General features: G+C 49.1%; 1 protein-coding gene across 2 annotated transcripts; it reads left to right on the top strand.

The window, feature by feature from the left end:
* Window positions 1–18,875, top strand: CALML4 (calmodulin like 4). Of its 2 annotated transcripts, XM_007655830.3 has the most exons (5): window positions 1–250; window positions 382–412; window positions 4,443–4,583; window positions 8,129–8,317; window positions 18,593–18,875. In XM_007655830.3, the coding sequence occupies exons 1-5, from the start codon at window positions 248–250 to the stop codon at window positions 18,688–18,690; spliced, it is 462 nt and encodes a 153-aa protein (XP_007654020.2). In that variant the 5' UTR covers window positions 1–247; the 3' UTR covers window positions 18,691–18,875. The 2 variants fall into 2 exon arrangements, with proteins under 2 accessions (XP_007654020.2, XP_007654018.2); XM_007655828.4 differs by lacking the exon at window positions 382–412 and having other exon boundaries at window positions 127–250.
* The last annotated feature ends 46 nt before the right edge of the window (window positions 18,876–18,921 follow it).

Here is an 18,921-nt window from a genome sequence, read left to right as displayed (position 1 = left end):
TTCCTTAGCCAGCCGACGTGAGCGACGGCCGCGGAGTTGGAACCCGACCTGCCGTGAGGCACTGGGCCTCGTCACCATGGCAGCCGGGTATTTATGACGGTCGCCACGGCTTCTCCACCCCCGCCTGGTGAATGGACTTTAGCATTCACCCCGGCGGAGGAGGAGGAGGGAGTTGAGGACGGGATCCCGGACCACAGGCCCAAGTCGCTCCTCCCTCTCAGACCAAATCCCCTTCCTCTTCGGACCCATGGTGAGTGAACCCGCCGGCTGGCTTTGGATCGGTGCTCCCAAACTGTAGCGGCAAACTCTGGACGGATTGTTCTCATTTCGCTTACTTTGTCCTCTTCTTCCATCTCTCCTTCCCTTTCCTCATACCTACAGGTGAAGTTTCTGTCCCAAGATCAAATCAACGGTATGTATGGTTGCTTTTTAAATTAGCTTGGGGGGCAGTCAAAACCAGTTTGGAACTTAATGGCGTTTCTCATTCAAACGCTTCCTTGATGATGATGGTATTTGTTAGGTGCTTACTATGTGCCAGGTACTGTACTAAGCACTGGGATGGTTACAAGCAAATTGAGTTGGACACAGTAGCTGTCCCATGTGGGGCTCTCAGCCTCAATTCCCATTTTAAAGAATAGTGAAGTGAGTTGCCCGAGGTCACACAGCAGTCTAGTGGAGGAGCCGGGATTAGAACCCATGACCTTCTGACTCCCAGGCCCGTGCTCTATCCACTATACCATCCTTCTGGGGATTTGGAAACACTGGTTGCTTGTTGCTCAGAGACCCGATCTTGGGAGGACTCTAATGTCTCCGGAGCGGTCAGGAGTTCCCAGATCAGTCAATCAATTGGCTTTATTGAGCTCTTACTGTGTGCAGAGCACTGGACTGAACATTTGGGAGAATCCAATACAGTTCCTTCCCACAACGAATTTACAGTCTAGAGGCGTAAAGACAGAGTCCTGGACGACAGCTCCGAATTTGGAATAGAAGGGGCCTTCACATTTAACTTCAGTCGGATGAGGGGAAGGAAACAGAGATAAAGGGGGATTTTGCTAGAATCAGCCTCTTGCAACACTTCCCCCTAAACCCGTTAAGTCAGATTTGGGAAAGAACTTAACAGGCAGCCTCAGCTAAAGTCCACTGGACTTTATCGATCCCACAGAGCTGAAGAAGAATGGAAGGTGGGAGATCATTTTTTCAGGGTCCCCATTTCCCCAGCAGACACAGTGGGTTCTCTAACTTGGTTCCCCCGAAGACATGAGACACTTTACCTAAATTGCCTCCCTCCTCCTCACTCAGTTGGAGTTCCTTCGCCTCTCCTGATGGATGGCCTAGTCTCTGGCACGTGTCTGCTGTGTGACCTTGGGCAAGTCACTCAACTTCTCAATGCCTCAGTGATCTCATCTGTAAAATGGGGATTAAGACTGTGAGCCCCAGTGGGACAGGGATTGGGTCCAACCTGATTAGCTTGTATCTAGACCGGTGCTTAGAACAGTGTTTGGCTTATAGTAAGTTCTTAACAAATGCCAAAATCATTATTATTATCATTATTATTATACCCCTCCCAGCCCTTCCCTTCTTCTGGAGCACTCAGCTCTGATTCTAGAAAGAGAGGGGACAGAGAAGAAATTACGAATAAATTCTCAGCAGTCTATTTGAAAGGGTAATAGGAAGGAAGTCAGGACTCCAGCCCAAACTCACACGCAATAATAACAATAATAGTAATAATGATTGTGGTATTTGTTAAGCACAAATTATGTGCCGGGCACTGTACTAAGCACCGAGGTAGATACAAGCAAATTGGGTGGGACACAGTCCCTGTCCCACATGGAGTTCACACTCTGAATCCCCATTTTACAGATGAGGGAACTGAGGTCCAGAGAAGCTAAGGTCACACAGCAGACCAGTGGCAGAGCCGGAATTAGAACCCACATCCTTCTGACTCACTGGCCCGGGCTCTATCCACTAGGCCATATGGCTTCTTGGCTAATGGAGCACAGATCTGGGAATCAGAAGGACCTGGGTTCTAGTCCAATGGATAGAGCACAGGTCTGGGAATCAGAAGGACCTGGGTTCTTATCCCAGCTCCGCCACTTGTCTGCTGTGTGACCTTGGGTACGTCATTTCACTTCTCTGGGCATCAGTTTCCTCATCCGTAAACTGGGGATTAAATTCCCATTCTCCCTCCTCCTTAGATTGTGAACCCCGTGAGGGACAGGGACTGTGTCCAACCCGATTAGCTTGTATCTACCCCGGCGCTTAGTCCAGTGCTTGGTACACAGTAAGTGCTCGACAAATACCGTTTTTTAGAGGCACAACTAAGGTGGGCTAGCTTTTAAGGGTTAAAAACTCCCATCACTAGGGGCTTCTCCTCCCTCCAGATCTGATCCACCCCAAGGAAGAGTCTCTTTCCCTAAGCAGAGCCTGGTTCCTCCTTCCTCATCCCAAATGAAACGTGACATCATATGGCAGGAATGCGGAGAATTCATTCTCTGTCCTGAGCTGAACGATTTCATACCGAATTAAAACTCTGGCAGGAAATGAAGATGTCATCATGGATTTCTTAACGTTCAGCTTAAGAGTCACCAACGTGCTGTGCCCTTTCTCCTCTCATTACCGGCTCCCTTGTCATCAACCCCCCACCCCTACACCCCAACTACCTGCTGCTGCTTCTGGAGCCCTCCTCCTCCTCCACCCCAGTGGAAAGGGAGAAAAAAGTAGTCAAGGCAGATCTTAGAAAGAACCACTCCCCCTAACTACCTTGCCTCTCCGTTTTCAGAGGGTCCGTTAATTGCCTGGAAGCACATCCCACCCTGCCTTTCATTAGTTTTCCAGCTGGTAACTCTATCCCCTTAAGAATTGCAAAAGCTATTTTGCTAGTAGAGAGCCTCAGGTTCAGAGGCTGAGCCAGCTCCATACTTTGTTAATTAGGGTAAATTAAGGAGCCTTAAATTCCCATCTAGCCACCCTGCTACCTCCTCCCTCAGACACCCCCATTAACTTCCGGGCAGGCCTCTTCCTTTAAAGGCCGGGGGCCGGCGGGGAGCAGGAAGGAAGGAAAGGGGAAGAGGGGGAGGGCCAAAGCTGGCCACTAGAGATTGCATGGGCTGATATGGACACACTAGAACCAAGTGATAGAAATAGATCTTCTGAGGAAAGACTAAGAGAAGGCTGTGAGAAAGAATAATAGCCACCTTTAAGCACAAGATTGCCCACCACAGAGCTCTTATGTAGATATCTGCAATTTATTTATTTCTAATAATGTCAGTCTCTCCCTCTAGACTGTAAGCTCCTTGAGGGCAGGGAATATGTCTGCTTACTGTTTTATTGTACTCTCCCAAGTGCTTAATACAGTGCTCTGCACACAGTAAACTCTCAGTAAATACAACTGACCCACCGACTGAATCGCAGGCTAGCAGAGGACTGAACCAGAGAAAATGGAGTCCGCTGTGGGCAGGGAATGTCTCTGCTGTCTCTGTGGTAATGTATGTGCTCTCCACACAGTGTTCAATAAATGACACTTAGCTTGAATTTTTTTAAATGACATTTGTTAAGCATTTACTATGTGCCAAGCGCTGTACTAAATGCTGGTATAAATCCAAACTAATCAGGTTGGACACAGTCCCTAGCCCTCGTGGGGCTCACAATCTTAATCCCCGTTTTCCAGATGAGGTAAGTGATGCCCAGAGAACTGAAGCGACTTGCCCGAGGTCACCCGGCAGACAAGTGGCAGAGTCGGAATTAGAACCGAGGTCCTTTTGACTCGCAGGCCCAAGCTCCTTCCATTAGGCCATGATGAATTAGGACAAAAGGGGTTGGGGGAGAGGCTTTTGAGGCAGGGAACTGGACTAAAGTTTTCTCCCAGCTCTTGGAATAGTGAGTCAGTCATAGTTATCAGGTGTTTACTGTATACAGAGCACTGTGCTGAGCACCTGGGAGAGGACATTAGAACAGACGCAATCCCTGCCCGCGACGAGTTTTATAGTCTAGAGGGGGAGACAGACATTAATATAAATAAATAAAGCTACAGATATGGACAGTGGTGTTGTGGGGCTGGGAAGGGGGTGAATGAAGGGAGCAAGATGTAGGAGGGAGAGGGAGAAAAAGAAAAGAGGGCTGAGGGAAGGAAGGCTCTTGGAGGAGATGTGCCTTCAATAAGGCTTTGAAGGGGGGGTAGGGAGCGACTGTCGGATAGGAGGAGCAGGTGGGACCGGGGCCTGCAGATGGAAGCAGCCCTAGCTCATCTCTGCCTTATTTAACCAATATTGGGGATGGGGGAGGGGTGGGAGGAGCAGCTGGAAATTGATTCTTAGCTTACCCAGCTGACCCGGGTAAGGGAGGGAGCTAACAACATAAGGAAAGAAAAAAGGACGGCTGGACAAGGAGGATGGGGGTGCGGGTGGTCCTGACTCCTACTATTTCTCTCTCTTCCACGCCAACAGAATTCAAAGAATGTTTCTCCCTCTACGACAAGAAGCAAAGGGGAAAGATAAAAGCCAATGACCTGATTGTGGTGATGCGCTGCTTAGGGGTGAGCCCAACCCCCGGAGAGGTGGATCGGCACCTTCTGGCTCATAAAATAGGTAAGTGTCGAGAAGAGCCCAGGAGCCTCTGGGAGATGGAGGAGGGGGAGGATGGAGGGTTCTGAGCCAGCTAGGAAACGGGCGGGGAGGAGGAGACGATAATCGGACCAGTGCCAGCCCAGGATGGGACCGAGGCACAAGTGCCGGGTCCTCTCCGGGTGAACCTCGAAGCGGTTTTGAAAAGATAAAAGAATGGGAGCGGATGCTGCCCGCTGCTTAATGGCCGCTGGGATGGCAGCCAGCTCTCTTTCCGGCCCGATGAAGCGGGTGCTGGGGGGAACTAGAGTTTCTGGTTGCAAGCGAGGCAGCCACATATATTAGTCTGGGCTTGGCATCCATACCGAGGCTACTCCCATCCAGAGTCTGTGCTCCCTCCAGTTAGTCGAGAGAGTTAATTCTGGTATCTGTTAAGCGCCTACTAGGTACCCGGCGCTGTTCTAAGCACTGGGATGGTACAAGCAAATCGTTTCGGACGCGGTCCCTGGCCCACATGGGGCTCCTAGTCTTAATCCCCATTTTACAGATGAGGTAACTGAGGCCAGGAGAAGTGAAGTGACTTGCCCAAGGTCACACAGCAGACAAGTGGAGGACCTGGGATTAGAACCCAGGTCCTTCTGACTCCCAGGCCTGTGCTGTAGCCACTAGGACACGCTGCTGCTCTGTCAGGGGGAGGGGAGGGAGGGGTAGGAACTCTGTATCCTTTCTTCCCTGACTCTAGTTTGGGAATGTGTCTGTTTATTGTTACATTGTGCTCTTCCAAGAGCTTAGTACAGTGATCTGCATTTCATTCATTCAATAATAATGATAATTGTGGTTTTTGTTACACACTTACTCCGTGCCAGGCACTGCGCTAAGTGCTGGGTGGATACAACCAAATCGGGTTGGACACAGTCCCGTCCCACATGGAGCTCACAGTCTCAATCCCCATTTTACAGATGAGGTAAATGAGGCACAGAGAAGTGAAGTGACTTACCCAAAGTCACACAGCAGATAAGTGGCGGAGCTGGGATTAGAACCCATGAACTTCTGACACCCAGGCCCATGGTCTATCCACTGTACCATGCTGCATTGAGTGCTTACTGTGTGCAGAGCACTGTACTAAGCATTTGGGAGAATACAATATAACGATAAACGGACACATTCCCTGCCCACAACGAGCTTAGAGTCTAGAGCACACAGTAAGCGCTCAGTAAATACAATTGACTGACTTGACTCTCCTCCTCATTGGATCCTGCCCTGCTAATGACCAGACAACCGATCAGGACACCATGGTGACATCAGGGCTTTCGAGGTGGTCTCTATCAGAGAATCGCCTCTCGACCGAAAGGCAGCCGGAATTGGGCTGGTCCCGGGCATTCGGGTTCAGAGCTGTGGCTGAAATAGAAGTTTCTACCACAAGTTCATTGAGGGGTAAGGCTGTCTCAGGCCCAGTCACTGCGCTTCAAGAAGGATCCCCCACCTCCCCGTAGCGGCAGAGCTATTGGGCAGTTATGGCAGGCAACAGTAACCAAACGTTTGTAGTTGAGCGCTTCCTGTGTGCAGAGCACTGTAATAAGCGCCTGGGAGAGTACAGTAGAAGAGTTGGTAGACATGTTCCCCACCCACAATAAGCTTACAGTCTAGAGGGGGAGACAGACATTAATATAAATAAATGATGGATATGGACGTAAGTGCTTTGGGGCTGAGGGAGGGGTAAATAAAGGGTGCAAGGGCATGCAGAAGGGAGTAAGAGGAGAGGAAATGAGGACTTAGGGAAGGCCTCTTGGAGGAGGTTGGCCTTCAGTAAGGCTTTGAAGAGAAGAAGAATGATCGACTCCCAGTAGTCAAAGAAGAGAGACGAGAGCAGCAGGAGTGTGAGAATCAGAGTTACATGAGAACCCAAAATGTTGACAAGGACCAGATCTCCCAGAATTCCAAGCAGAGAACCTTCACCGCTCCAGCACAGAGCACCATCTTGGCACCCAGTGGATGGAGTCCGGTGTCAAGATGACCCCCCGAAGTCCTGAGACATCAGGATCAAGCTCCCCAGCAGAGGAATAGATTCGACCGCTAGTGGTTCGCTGGGGATTCACTCACACTCCCTCATCTCACTGGGTGTGTTGGAGTGTAGCACGTTGCAAAGTGCGGGTGCGGTCTTGGCCCAGCTACAGTCCAAATGGGGACTAAAACCCAGCTCTCCTGATTCCCCGGGGCAGCGTGGACCACAAAGGAAGCACTGAATAGGCACCCCAACTCACTGTGGGAGAGGAGATTAAGCCACCGCCTGAGGTTCAGATGGCAGAGGGAAAGCTTTGAATCCTGAGTAAGAGGCAGGAGACGCACCCAGACCTGCCTGCCCGGGCCGGAGTTGGCTCCGAAAGAGCATTAGAGACCGAGGGCCCAGGCTCCGGGTCAGCGGGTCTGGCGGACCACCGGACCCCCACAGACCGGTGAATAAAACCATGCTTCGGGGGCAGACTGGAAAGATCTGAAATGCCTCCACTAACTAACAGAACTAACCGAGAGGAGATCAGCGACAGCGGAGAGAGCACGACCTTAACAGCGGGACTCTGAGGGAGGGCAGGGGCTAAGACACAAGAGCCCCTGGCCACTGCCAAAGGGTCAGGTTTGACGGAAAAAAAGCATCCTGGTGATCAGCTGCCTCACAGAGGAGCTCAAGGGCCTGATGTTTTATGGCTTGGGTTCCTCCTATAAAGTGGGGTTGCGGGATTTTTTCCAACAGAAAGAAATGGCAGTCAAAGCTTAGCTTAAAACTTGCTCCACATTTCGGACAGGTCCGGTGGCTCCAACCTCCCGAACACTCCCTTTGGTGGCTGCTGGAGCCAAAGGATATCTCTTGTATTCACCATCCAAATACATCCTTTTTTTTTTTTATGATACCGTTAAGAACTTACTATGTGCCAGGCACTGTTCTAAGCGCTGCAGTAGATACAGGTTAATCAGTCCTTCTGCATGGGGCTCACAGCCTTAATCGCCATTTTACAGATGAGGGAACGGAGGCCCAGAGAAGTGAAGTGACTTGCCCAAGGTCACACAGCAGGCAAGTGGCAGAGCTGAGGTTAGAACCTAAGTCCTTCTGATTCCCAGTCTCATGCTTTGTCCTTGGTACTTGAAGATCATGGTGCTGAAGGTGAAATTCACCTGGGGGTCCACAGATCCAACCATCCTGTGCACACCCCAAAAAGTATTCCTTGTTGGTGCTGTCATATATGTTGTTTTTGGTGCCCGGCACCATTTCTGCTTTTGCCTTCTCATCCCAAATAAGTAGGGAGTCAGGTCACCCATGAAGGAGCTGTGGATAGGACTGGCTGCGGGGTTCAAGGCTGGAGGATTTTTCTCCCCCAGGCTACCACCACTCCACTGGGAAGGAAGATATAGAGCAGCATCTGGAAGATCCAGCCTATCTTGCCGGTCTTCGTTCTGATTCCCAGAATGTCACTCCCCGTCGCCACTTCTGCGCTTAGTACAGTGCTCTGCACCCAGTAAGCGCTCGATAAATACAATTTGACTGACCGATTGCCTCTCTTTGGTCTCGGGGTTTCCAGACAGAAATGCAGAGCTCGACTTCTCTACGTTCCTCACCATCATGCATCAGCAAATGCAACAGGAGGACCCCAAGAAAGAAATCCTTCTGGCCATGCTGATGACCGACCGAGAGAAGAAGGGCTACATCACCGCCGCCGAACTGAGAGCCAAACTCACTCAGATGGGAGAGAAGCTGTCGAACCGGGAAGGTAATGAGCCCAGGAGTCAGAGACTCCTCTGGTTTCTTCCCCTTGGGCGCTCTTCCAAACGTTCGCTTAGTACAGAGCACACGGTGAACACTCAGTAATTATAATTGATTGATTACACTCTGGGCTAGGATGAGGAGGGTGGGAGAGAAAAGGGGGAGTCTCCAACAAGGATGATGGTCAGGTCATCTGGATGGCCAGGCCCGTGTCCGCTCTATTCATTCCTTCAGTCATATTTATTGAGTGCTTACTGTGTGCAGAGCACTGTACTAAGCACTTGGGAGAGTACAATATAACAGACAGATACATTCCCTGCCCACATCAAGCTTACTCTCTAGAGGGGGAGACAGTAGAAATAAATGACAGATATGTACATAAGTGCTGTGGGGCTGGAAGGGGGGATGAATAAAGGGAGCAAATCAGGGCGACGTAGAAGGGAGTGGGAGAAGAGGAAAGGGGGGGCTTAGTCAGGAAGGCCTCTTGGAGAGGTGTAATAACTGGGTCCCACCTGTTGTCCTACCTATGGGCCTGGTTCCGGTCCAGTATGGAAGTCGAGGAGACGTTCTTCAGCATCCCTCATGAACATGCATCTCGGGCAACCCGCACGATCCAAATGCCAGTTACCTAAACCCTCCGGTGGGCCAAAAGGAGGCTAATTAGTGTCGAGGAGAAAAACCAGTGAAAGACATTTGTCGGAGGAAGCCCGTCCCTGGTCTGTTAGGTGTTTCTATGCTCTGACCTCAGTGGTATTTGAGTGCTTACTGTGAGCGCTTACTTTGAGCAGAGCATTGTACAACAGCTGGTAGACATCACCTGCTCATCATCACCATCATCAATGGTAGTTATTGAGGATTAATATGTGCAGAACACTATACTAAGCTCTGCAGATAGTACAATACAACAGAGCTGGCAGATAAAGTAAGCTCGTCGTAGGCAGGGAATGTCTGTTTATTGTTGTATTGTAGTCTCCCAAGCACTTAGTACAGTGATCTGCACACACTAAGTGCTCAATAAATACCACTGAACGAATAAGTTCTCTGCCCACAGCAGACTTACTATCTAGAGGCACCAGGAGCTTACAGTCTAGACGGGGAAACAGACATTAAAATAAATTTCGGATATGGACGTGAGTGCTGTGGGGCTGAGGATATCAAATGCTTAAAGGGGGCAGATAGCGGACAACTGATAGCTTACCCGATTGAGTTTGGAGAATTCATCCAGAAGTCGCGGGAGGAATGGGACAGGAGAAGAGAACTAAATTTGCAACCTAATGAGAGTCTGAGTAAAGGTTCAAAGCAGAGAGATATTCTGGGGTCTCTCAGGGAAAGCACACTTGGATTTCCACATTTTGCTCCAGGATATCTATTGGTGCAGAAATGCTTAAAAGTGATTTTTCAAAACCAACGGAAAATGATTTGTCACCCACATTGTTTTATCCGAGGTCGATCCCCTGGCAGACTGGTAGACCCCTTTCCCATCTCGGGAGAACAATGACCCGGGACAACGGGTCATCTCTTGCAGGGTTCTAAAGGCTTTCCAAGAATATAAATGACCTTATAAAAGCAAAAGCTCAAGCTTTTGAATGGCCCTGGCCCTCAGAGCAGTTTCTCGGGGGTGGCCGGTCCTGACCTCTGCCCCTTGACAGCTGGAAGAGCAAACAGAGAGGAGGAGGAGGAGTAATGGCTATTTTTTGAGATCAATCTTGTCATCCACCCACCCAATTTTCAGAAAGGGCAGCATCCCAAGAAGCCAGCAGGGGTGCCAACAGGGAGCAGCATGGTGTGGTGTCTAAAGCACAGGTCTGGGAGTCACAGTGTCACGGGTTCTAATCCTGACTCTGCCACTTGTCTGCTATGTGACCTTGAGCAAGTCCCTTCCCTTCTCTGGGCCTCAGTGACATCATCTGTAAAATGGGGATTGAGACTGTGAGCCCCACATGGGACAGGGACTGTGTCCAACCCAATTTGCTTGTATCCACCCCGTGCTTGGAGTAGTGCCTGGCACATAGTAAGCACTTAACAAATACCATAATTAATCAGGACAAGTCTTTCCAAATCGGCTTCCAACAAGGCCTTGTAAGAACCTTTATTGCTTCACCTTGCTAAAATCCTGTTTCCAATAGGAATTCACCATACCCTGAGAAGCAGAGTGGACTAGTGGACAGCGCACAGCCTGGGAGTGAGAAGGGCCTGGGTTCTAATCCTCGCTCACCAGATGTGTGACCTTGGGCAAGTCACTTTACCACTCTGTGCCTCAGTTACCTCATCTGTAAAAATGGGGATTAAGATTGAGCCCTAGTGGGATATGGTCTCTGTTCATCCTGATTATCTCGTATCTAACCCAGTGCTTAGTACAATGCCTGCCGTTTAGTAAGCGCTTAAATATCATTTAAAAAACAAAACACTCCCCAGGTGCAGAGGTCAGAGTCGGAAATCAAGGGTTCTAATCCTGCTCCGCCAATTGTCTGCTGTGTGACCTTGGGCAAGTCACTTAACTTCTCTGTGCCTCAGTTACCTCATCTGTAAAATGGAGATGAAGACTGTGAGCCCCACATGGGACAACCTGACTACCTTGTATGTACCCCAGCGCTTAGAACAGGGCTTGGCACATAGTAAACGCTTACCAAATACCATTATTATTACGAAAAATCCTCCGAGCTCAAACTCACTAACCTGAGTACCCACCTCAAGGATCTCTTTAACCAAGATGGCCCCAGTGTTGGAATCTCACAGTTAAATAGCCCCAGGACATTCCATTTAAATCCCAATTTTACTCTAATATGGAAGGGTCTTTGTTTTTACAACTCATTACTAGTGTGGGGAAATGAGCGATGTTTCTGGGTACTCAATCATTGGTATGGATTGAGTGCTTACTGTGTGAGGAGCACTGTACTAAGCACTTGAGAGAGAATAGTGCAACAGAGCTGGTAGACAGGTTCCCTGTCTACAACCAGCTGACAGCCTAGAAGGGGAGACAGTACTGTAAAAAAATAAATTATCAATATGTAAGTTCTGTGGGGGGTGGTGAATAAAGCATGTGACTCGAAGTTCAAGAGTGATGCAGAGGGAGTGGGAGAAGAGGAAATGAGGGCTTAGTTGGGGAAGGCCTCTTGGAGGAGATGTGCTTTTAATAATGTGTTTTTGAAATGAAAAGTTGGCCCCCCCAGATGTAAAACAGGGAGCCATTCAGGGGTAGGAAACAGAGAGGGAATGGGGATTGATTGATCCACAGATTGGATGATCAGCCCCAGAATCACTGAGAGCTAGTAAACATCAGAACTTACTTTGGGCTGGAAAGTAAGCATTTCCTCCCTCCCCCCCATCACCACACATCGCTCTTACACAGCAGCTCTGGACTTGGGGTATGAGCTGGTTTAAAACACCCTCCTCCTAAATGACTCCTGCGCTTTCTTTCTGAACCCTACCCTCAGGCCCAAACTGGGACCCTACATCCTCCTGTATTCCCTCTCTGTTTTCCAAACTATTTGGAAATCTGGAAGAAATTCTGCCCTGGATTTTGAGGGCAGAAGTTTCTGTAGCATGTTAAGGCAGAGTTCCACACGTCCTTTGGATCCATGTGGAAAAACACAAGATTTGGGGGGAAACCCACTGAAACCAAAAGCAACGGGCAGAAGCTCAGCCGGGAGGGCTGAATGCTTTTCGGCCCAAGCCTCGTCAGCCGAAAGGGCTACGACACGGCCACCGGCTTGCTGAGCAGCCAACAGTGGAATTTGAAAAGGTCTTTGAATTCAGGAAGTGCTTGTAGACCTCACTGAGCTGCTTAAAAATCAGCCTCAAAGTCTGGAGCATCAACTAGGTGTATTAATATTTCCCCTCCCATTTTTTCAATCCAATAATGCATGAGATCTTGCCCTTCATGGTAACCTTTCATGATTGAAATGCTATTCTGGAACGTCCGAGATATAGGGGTTCCACTGAGCCCTTTTCTCTACCAGGTGGATAGTTAGCAAGTAGGAAGCTTCTGATCTCCTAATTCCTGTGGTTAATGGCCTATAACTAAAGCAAACGATGTAGGTCCCCAAACACACACCCCCACACGCACACCTCAGTTGTTTAACCACCAGAGAAGTATTTCAAAGAAATGTTAACAGAAATAATGCACTTCTGTCAAGCGCAGAAAAAGAAAAACTACCACTTCCTGTTGCCATAGAAGATGTGAAAGGACACGGTCCTGCTCTAAGCCAAACCATGCCACTCCCTTCCCCCGCCTCACTTTTTTTTTGGTATGGTATTTGTTAAGCACTTATTATGTGCCAGGCACTCTTCTGAGTGCTGAGGTAGATACAAGATAATCAGGTTGGACACAGTCCATGTCCCACATAGGACTCACACCCTCAATCCCCATTTTAGAGATGAGGTTACTGAGGCCCAGAGAAGTGAAGTGACTTGCCCAAGGACCCACGGCAGACAAGTGATGGAGCCCGGATTAGAGCCCAGGTCCTTCTGACACCCAGGCCTGGGCATTAACCAGTTGATCACACTGCTCTTGAGTGTGTCCGGCCTAGCTGTTGGTTTAGGGATACCCTGCTAAGGAGTAAGGACGCTTTTTAGGCCTTTCCTCCCGCTGTAGGATCGAGAGGGTTGGGAGACGTGTCAGCCAATTGGGAAGTGAAGGGATCTCCCCCAACCATCCCCCCGCCAGGGCCCATCCAAGCTGTAGAAGGTGTCTGAAGCAGTCCCTTCCTGCTGGAATTTCTGTGAACAGCTTGTGGGCAGGGAATGTGGCCAACTCTATTACACTGGACTCTCCCAAGCACTTAGTACAGTGCTCTGCACACAGCAAGGGCTGGATAAATATTACTGACTGGCTGAGAATCAGAACCGAGCTCATCACACCTCCAATGCCAGTATTTATCGACCCCTTTCAATGTACAGACACCTCAGCCTGCCCTCGCCCAAGTGGCAGGGGCTCTAAACTTTAAACACTGTAGAACAGACTATTAAAACCTTATTGAAGGCACATCTCCTCCAAGAAGCCTTTCCTGACTAAGCCCTCATTTCCTCTTATCCCATTCTCTTCTGCATCACCCTAGCACTTGGATTTGCTCCCTTTATTCACCCCTCCCTCAGCCTCACAGCCCTTCTGTTCATATCTGTAATTTATTCATTTATATTAATGTCTATCTCCCCCTCTAGACTGTAACCTCACTGTAAGTGGGCAGGGAATGTGACTACCATAGATACAGATATAAGCAAATATCTGTAATTCATTTATTTATTTATATTAACGTCTGTCTCCCCCTCTAGACTGTGAGCTTGTCGTGGGCAGGAATATGTCTATTTATTATTATACTGAACTCTCCCAAGCATTTAATACAGTGCTTTGCACGAAGTAAGTGCTCAATCAATACGATAGAATGAATGAATACCAACTGTTACATTGTACTCTCCCAAGCGCTTAGTACAGGGCTCTGCACACAGTGAGCGTCCAAAAAATACAACTGACTGACTAGTTATCCTCCCTCTAATGCTGAGCGGTCTAAAATTCAGTCAGCCAATCGTATTAATTTGTATAATGTATATATCATATAACAGACACATACATCCCCTGCCCACAGAGAACTTACAGTCTAGAGGTGGAGACAGACATTACTATAAATAAATAAAATTACAAATATGGACATAAGTGGTGCGGGGCTGGGACGGGGGGGGTGAATGAAGGGAGCAAGTCAAGGCGATGCAGAAGGGAGTGGGAGAAGAGGAAAAGCAGCACGGCCTGGTGGATAGAGCCCCCCTAGGAGTCCGAAGGCCCTGGCTCTAATCCCGGCTCCACCACTTTTCTACTGCGTGACCTCGGATACGTCACTCTCTGTGCGTCGGGTACCTCCTCTGTAAAATGGGGATGAAAACTGTGAGCCCCATATGGAACGTGGACTGTATCCAACCTTTCTTGTATCCCAGCACTTCTTTTAGTGCCTGACACATAGTAAGCTCTTTACAAATACCTTGAAAAAAATACTAGTAGTTTAAACTCTTCCAAATTGTCTGGGGCCAGGGGGCACTTAGACGTAGGTTTTCTCGGCTGAACTCAGCAAGATGCGACGGCAGAATCCCAGCACTTCGGGCCTCTCCTAGGCCTGCAGGCAGGCTCTTTGAGCCGTGCTCGGTTGGGGGTTAGCGAGTGCGCTGCTGCCCGTCGGAAAGATTAAGAAGTGGGCACGGTGGGAGGGCGGAGGTGCCAACTCTGCATTTTCACTGGCGGGGAGGGAAAGGGGCAGAGATTTCAGGCAAGGAAGGGGGCGGGCAGAGATGGGCTTCGATAGCTAATGGGTCAGCCAGAAAGGCACCATTTTGAGTCTCGTCAGGCTTGACTGGAAAATGGGTCTTGTCCGAGGCACAAGACTGGAGGACATCACCCTCACTGACTCCTCGCAGGGAGTGCCTGTGTGGGAGAAGTATCCCTCTCTTACCCTGACACTCTAGGCCAGGCTTGGACACCCAAATCGAGACCATCCCTCCCTCGTGAAACCCCCTCCTCACCTTCCTTCCCATCTAGAGGAGGTTGATCTGGCCAGGTAGGTAGGAGGGAGGTGTTTAGTTTGTTGACTTTTTTGTATACGTTAAGCACTTACTACTGTCAAACACTGTGCTAAGCACTGAGGTCGATACAAGTTAATTAGGTTAGACACAGTCCCTGCCCCACACGGGGGTCACAGTAGGAGGGAGGACAGGTCCCGATTTTACAATTGAGGAAAGTGAGGCACGGAGAAATTAAGCAATCTGCCCAAGGTCGCACATGAGGCAAGTGGCAGAGCCAGGATTATAATAATAATGATAATGATAATAATAATTGTGGTATTCATTAAGCACTTACTATGTGCTTACATAGTGGTTACAAGCAAATCGGGTTGGACCCGGTCCCTGGGGCTCACAGTCTCAATCCCCATTTTACAGATGAGGCAACTGAGGCCTAGAGCAAAGAAGTGACTTTACAAGGTCACGCAGAAGGCAAGTGGCGATGCCGGGATCAGAACCCGGGTCTTTCTGACTCCCAGGCCCTTGCTCTATCCACTAGGCGACACTGCTTCTTTGTTTATTGGAGCGGGCCCGGTTGCCGCCATACATCCCGGAACTGGGCTTCTCTCCGGTCTCCTCGCCCTGGCGCTCTACCCCGATACAGAAGTCGTTAACGAGCGGGGCCAGATCCTCCCCAGATGGTATCGTCAGGCACCGGCACAAGGCTGGAAAATTGTGTTTCCCATTAAAGAGGGTATTAGGGAATCTCCCGCTGGCAGCTATCATCTAGCAGGAAAGTTCCCATTTGAACTCCCAGCAGTAGCAGGACCTCATATCTAGGGAGCTCATCCTGGCACGCTTATAGCCAGTCGGTTGTTGCAGAAGAAATTTTCCCTGAAGGGAGATAAATTACAGTCTTCTCAACTTCCTAAAAATACCCCGATCATTTATTATGGAACAGCATCTAGAGCATGGTGCATAATAATTACACTTTTAAAGGAGGGTGGCTGAAGAGAGAATTATATGAGATTTTTCCAACTGCCCAGACTAATTTGTTCAGATCTCCTTTTCGGGAAAGCACCACGTGATGAAATGACAATTGTCATATCCTACTAAAGACGATCGGCTGCTTCTTACTCACTTCAAAGGCAGCATCTAAAAACTAAAACTTTGTGCATCTTTTTCTTGAACATAATACACTAGAACCTCAAAATCGCCAAAGACAGGGAAAAGAAGATTTACTAGAAGATTTAATGGAAAGATCCTGGCCCTGGGAGTCAGAAGACCTGGGTTCTAATCCCGGCTCTCCCACTTGTCTGCTATGTGATCTTGGTCAAATCACTTCACTTCTCTATCCCTTGGTTCCCTCATCTGTAAAATGGGGATTAGGACTGTGAACTCCATGGGGGACAGGGATTGTGTCCAACCTGATTACCTTGTATCTACCCCAGCACTTAGTACAGTGCCTGGCATATAGTAAGTGCTTAACAAATACCATTAAAAAAATACTGGCGCTGATGCCATGACGCTAATCTAGGCCGAAAAGAATCTTCCACCCTTCTTGGACATGCAGATGAACATTTTTACCTCAAAAACCTACGTTTGTCTAACTCCAAGGAAGTCACCCTCAGGTTTGCTGTGCTTTTTTAAAATACTCTTTAAGCGCTATGTGTCAGGCACTGTACTAAGCGCTGGGATAGATACAAGCTAATCAGGTTGTTTTATGGTATTTGTTAAGTGCTTATGTGTCAAGCATTCTTCTAAGCGCTGCAGTGTATACAAGCCATTCGTGTTGGACACAGTCCCTGTCCTTAAAAGGGGCTCACAGTCTTAATCCCCGTTTTACAGATGAGGTAACTGAGGCACAGAGAAGTGACCTTCTCAAGGCCACGCAGCAGACAGAGGTGGAGCCGGGATTAGACCCAGGTTCTCTGACTCCCAGGCTCATGCTCTTTCCACTGGGCCAGGCTGCTTCTCTGGCAAACCAAATTTCTTAGAGAGAACAGGATTGGCGGCTTGCATCCTGAATGGTTACGGAGAGTTTGGGCTTGGACCATCAGTGCTAGGGCTAAACCTTTTCCCTTTACTTCTGTTTTCTGAACATACACACCATCTTTCTTCCTCCCCCTCACCCCCTTCTTGTTCTACGAAGAGGAACAAGCCCTACTCATGGGAAAGTCACATCTCCCCAGTGCTTAGAACAGTGCTTGGCAATAATAAGCCCTTAACAAATACATTATTATTATTATTATATCCCCATAAGCGCCAGAGTGGGGCAGGCTCATTTGTCAGTGCGACACAAATTTCCCATTGTCTGAAGATGGCCGGGGGGAAGGCAAGGGGTGAGAAACATGTACGCTCTCCTAATCTACTGTTACTGCTACTAATTATATTTGTTAAGCACTTACTATGTGCCAGGCACTGTTTTAAGCATTGGGGTATATACAAGGGAGCCATGTTGGACACGGTCCTTGTCCCACCTGGGGCTCACAGTCTTTATCCCCATTTTACAGATGAGGGAACTGAGGACCAGAGAGGTGAAGTGACTTGCGGACAAGTGGGGGAGCCAGAATTCAAATCCAGGTCCTCCTGAATCCCAGGCCCGTGTTCCAACCGCTAGGCTGTAATGCTCCTCTCCTGCTTTGTTTCTAGGGGCCAGAGGTTTGAGTCCCAGAAGAGAGACCGTCTCTTCTCAGGCTTCCCTTCCTCTCCCACGTCTCTCCTACCTAGTGGGGCTGAGGCTTAGCAGCAGTGCCCCTCCGCTCAGTCCTCCTCCTAGCACAAACTGGCCATAAAATATAAGAACCCTTCCCATCCGCCGCCTGTTCACTCCTTTCTCTTTTTTCATGGCATTTGTTAAGGGCTTACTGTGAGGTAGGAACTGTACTAAGCGCTGGGGTAGATACAAGCTACTCAGGTTGGACACAATCCCTGTGCTGCAGAGGGTTCACAGTCTTAATTCCCATTTTACATTTACATTTCTCTTCTTCTCTCCCCAATCTTGTCAACCTGCAGATCCAGGTAGACCAGGCCTAGGACACGCTCACTCCCCCCGGGGCCCTGCCCACATCTCTCACATTCAAACTCTCCCATTTCATTCATTCTCTTCCTCCGCCCATCCTTCCCTCCCTCCATCCCTTTCCCCAGCGGCCCCAAAGGGCTGCAGCTGTGGCTAGCTGAAACTGGGGACTCCTTAACTAACCAGAGCCCTGAAAAGTGGCCCGTTCTAAAGCCTGGCAAACGTGAAACTACGGTGCACGCCGTAAGAATTCTTTTAAAACGAAACTTGTAGAGCAAAGATACCTTCAGGTGTTTGGGGCCTCCAACACGGCAAAATTCTCTCGACTCCCATTCCCCTTGTACACTTTAAATAAAAAGCAGCTTCTCGCGGCTCTCACCACGACTGAGGAATGACAGAGAGGACGCCGTGTGGCCTAGTGGATAGAACGCAGGCTTGGAAGTCAGAGGACTTGGGTTCTAATCCCAGCCTTGCCACTCGCCCGCTGTGTGACCTTGGGCAAGTTATTCTCTGTGCCTCAGTATTCTCAATTATAAAATGGGGATTCAATACCTGTCCTCCCGTCTCCGTAGAACGTGAACTCCATGTGGGGCAGGAACCGTGTCCGACCCGAAAACCCGTACTTAGAACGAGCGCTTAGAACAGTGATTTCCCCCGGCTGTTTTGAATTCAACGTTGGGTTTCCTACTGGTCGATCGACCCGGGCACTTCGGCAAATGCACAGAGACTTCTGGAATCCCAAACCTGCCGGGACATGAATGGATCTAATCTAATTCATTACAGTGGACGACCTTCTCAGGGAAACAAACGTCGGACCGAGCGGCAAAATCCAATACAATCAGTTTATCCAGATGGTCACCCTTCCCATCCCAGACTACTGAACTTCTATACGAGAGGAAACTTCCCCGGAGCCCGATGATCTTCTCCCGCTCTCAGATTGCTGAATTTGTCCTATCGAAAGCATTCTTCCGCTCCGGAGCGATGGGGCCTCACCTGCCGGGTTCAGCCTAACTTGTCGATCTTGAGAACGAGATTTTGCTGGTGTAAATAAACAATTTCCCCAGTAGCGCAGAGCGTCTTTAATTCATATTCGATCCGTCACTAAATCCTGG

The sequence above is a fragment of the Ornithorhynchus anatinus genome, chromosome 5, assembly GCF_004115215.2.
Source record: "Ornithorhynchus anatinus isolate Pmale09 chromosome 5, mOrnAna1.pri.v4, whole genome shotgun sequence".
Taxonomy (NCBI): Eukaryota; Metazoa; Chordata; class Mammalia; order Monotremata; family Ornithorhynchidae; genus Ornithorhynchus; species Ornithorhynchus anatinus.
The sequence above is the reverse complement of the archived record's forward strand: the minus strand, read 5'-3'. Positions and strand labels throughout refer to the sequence as shown.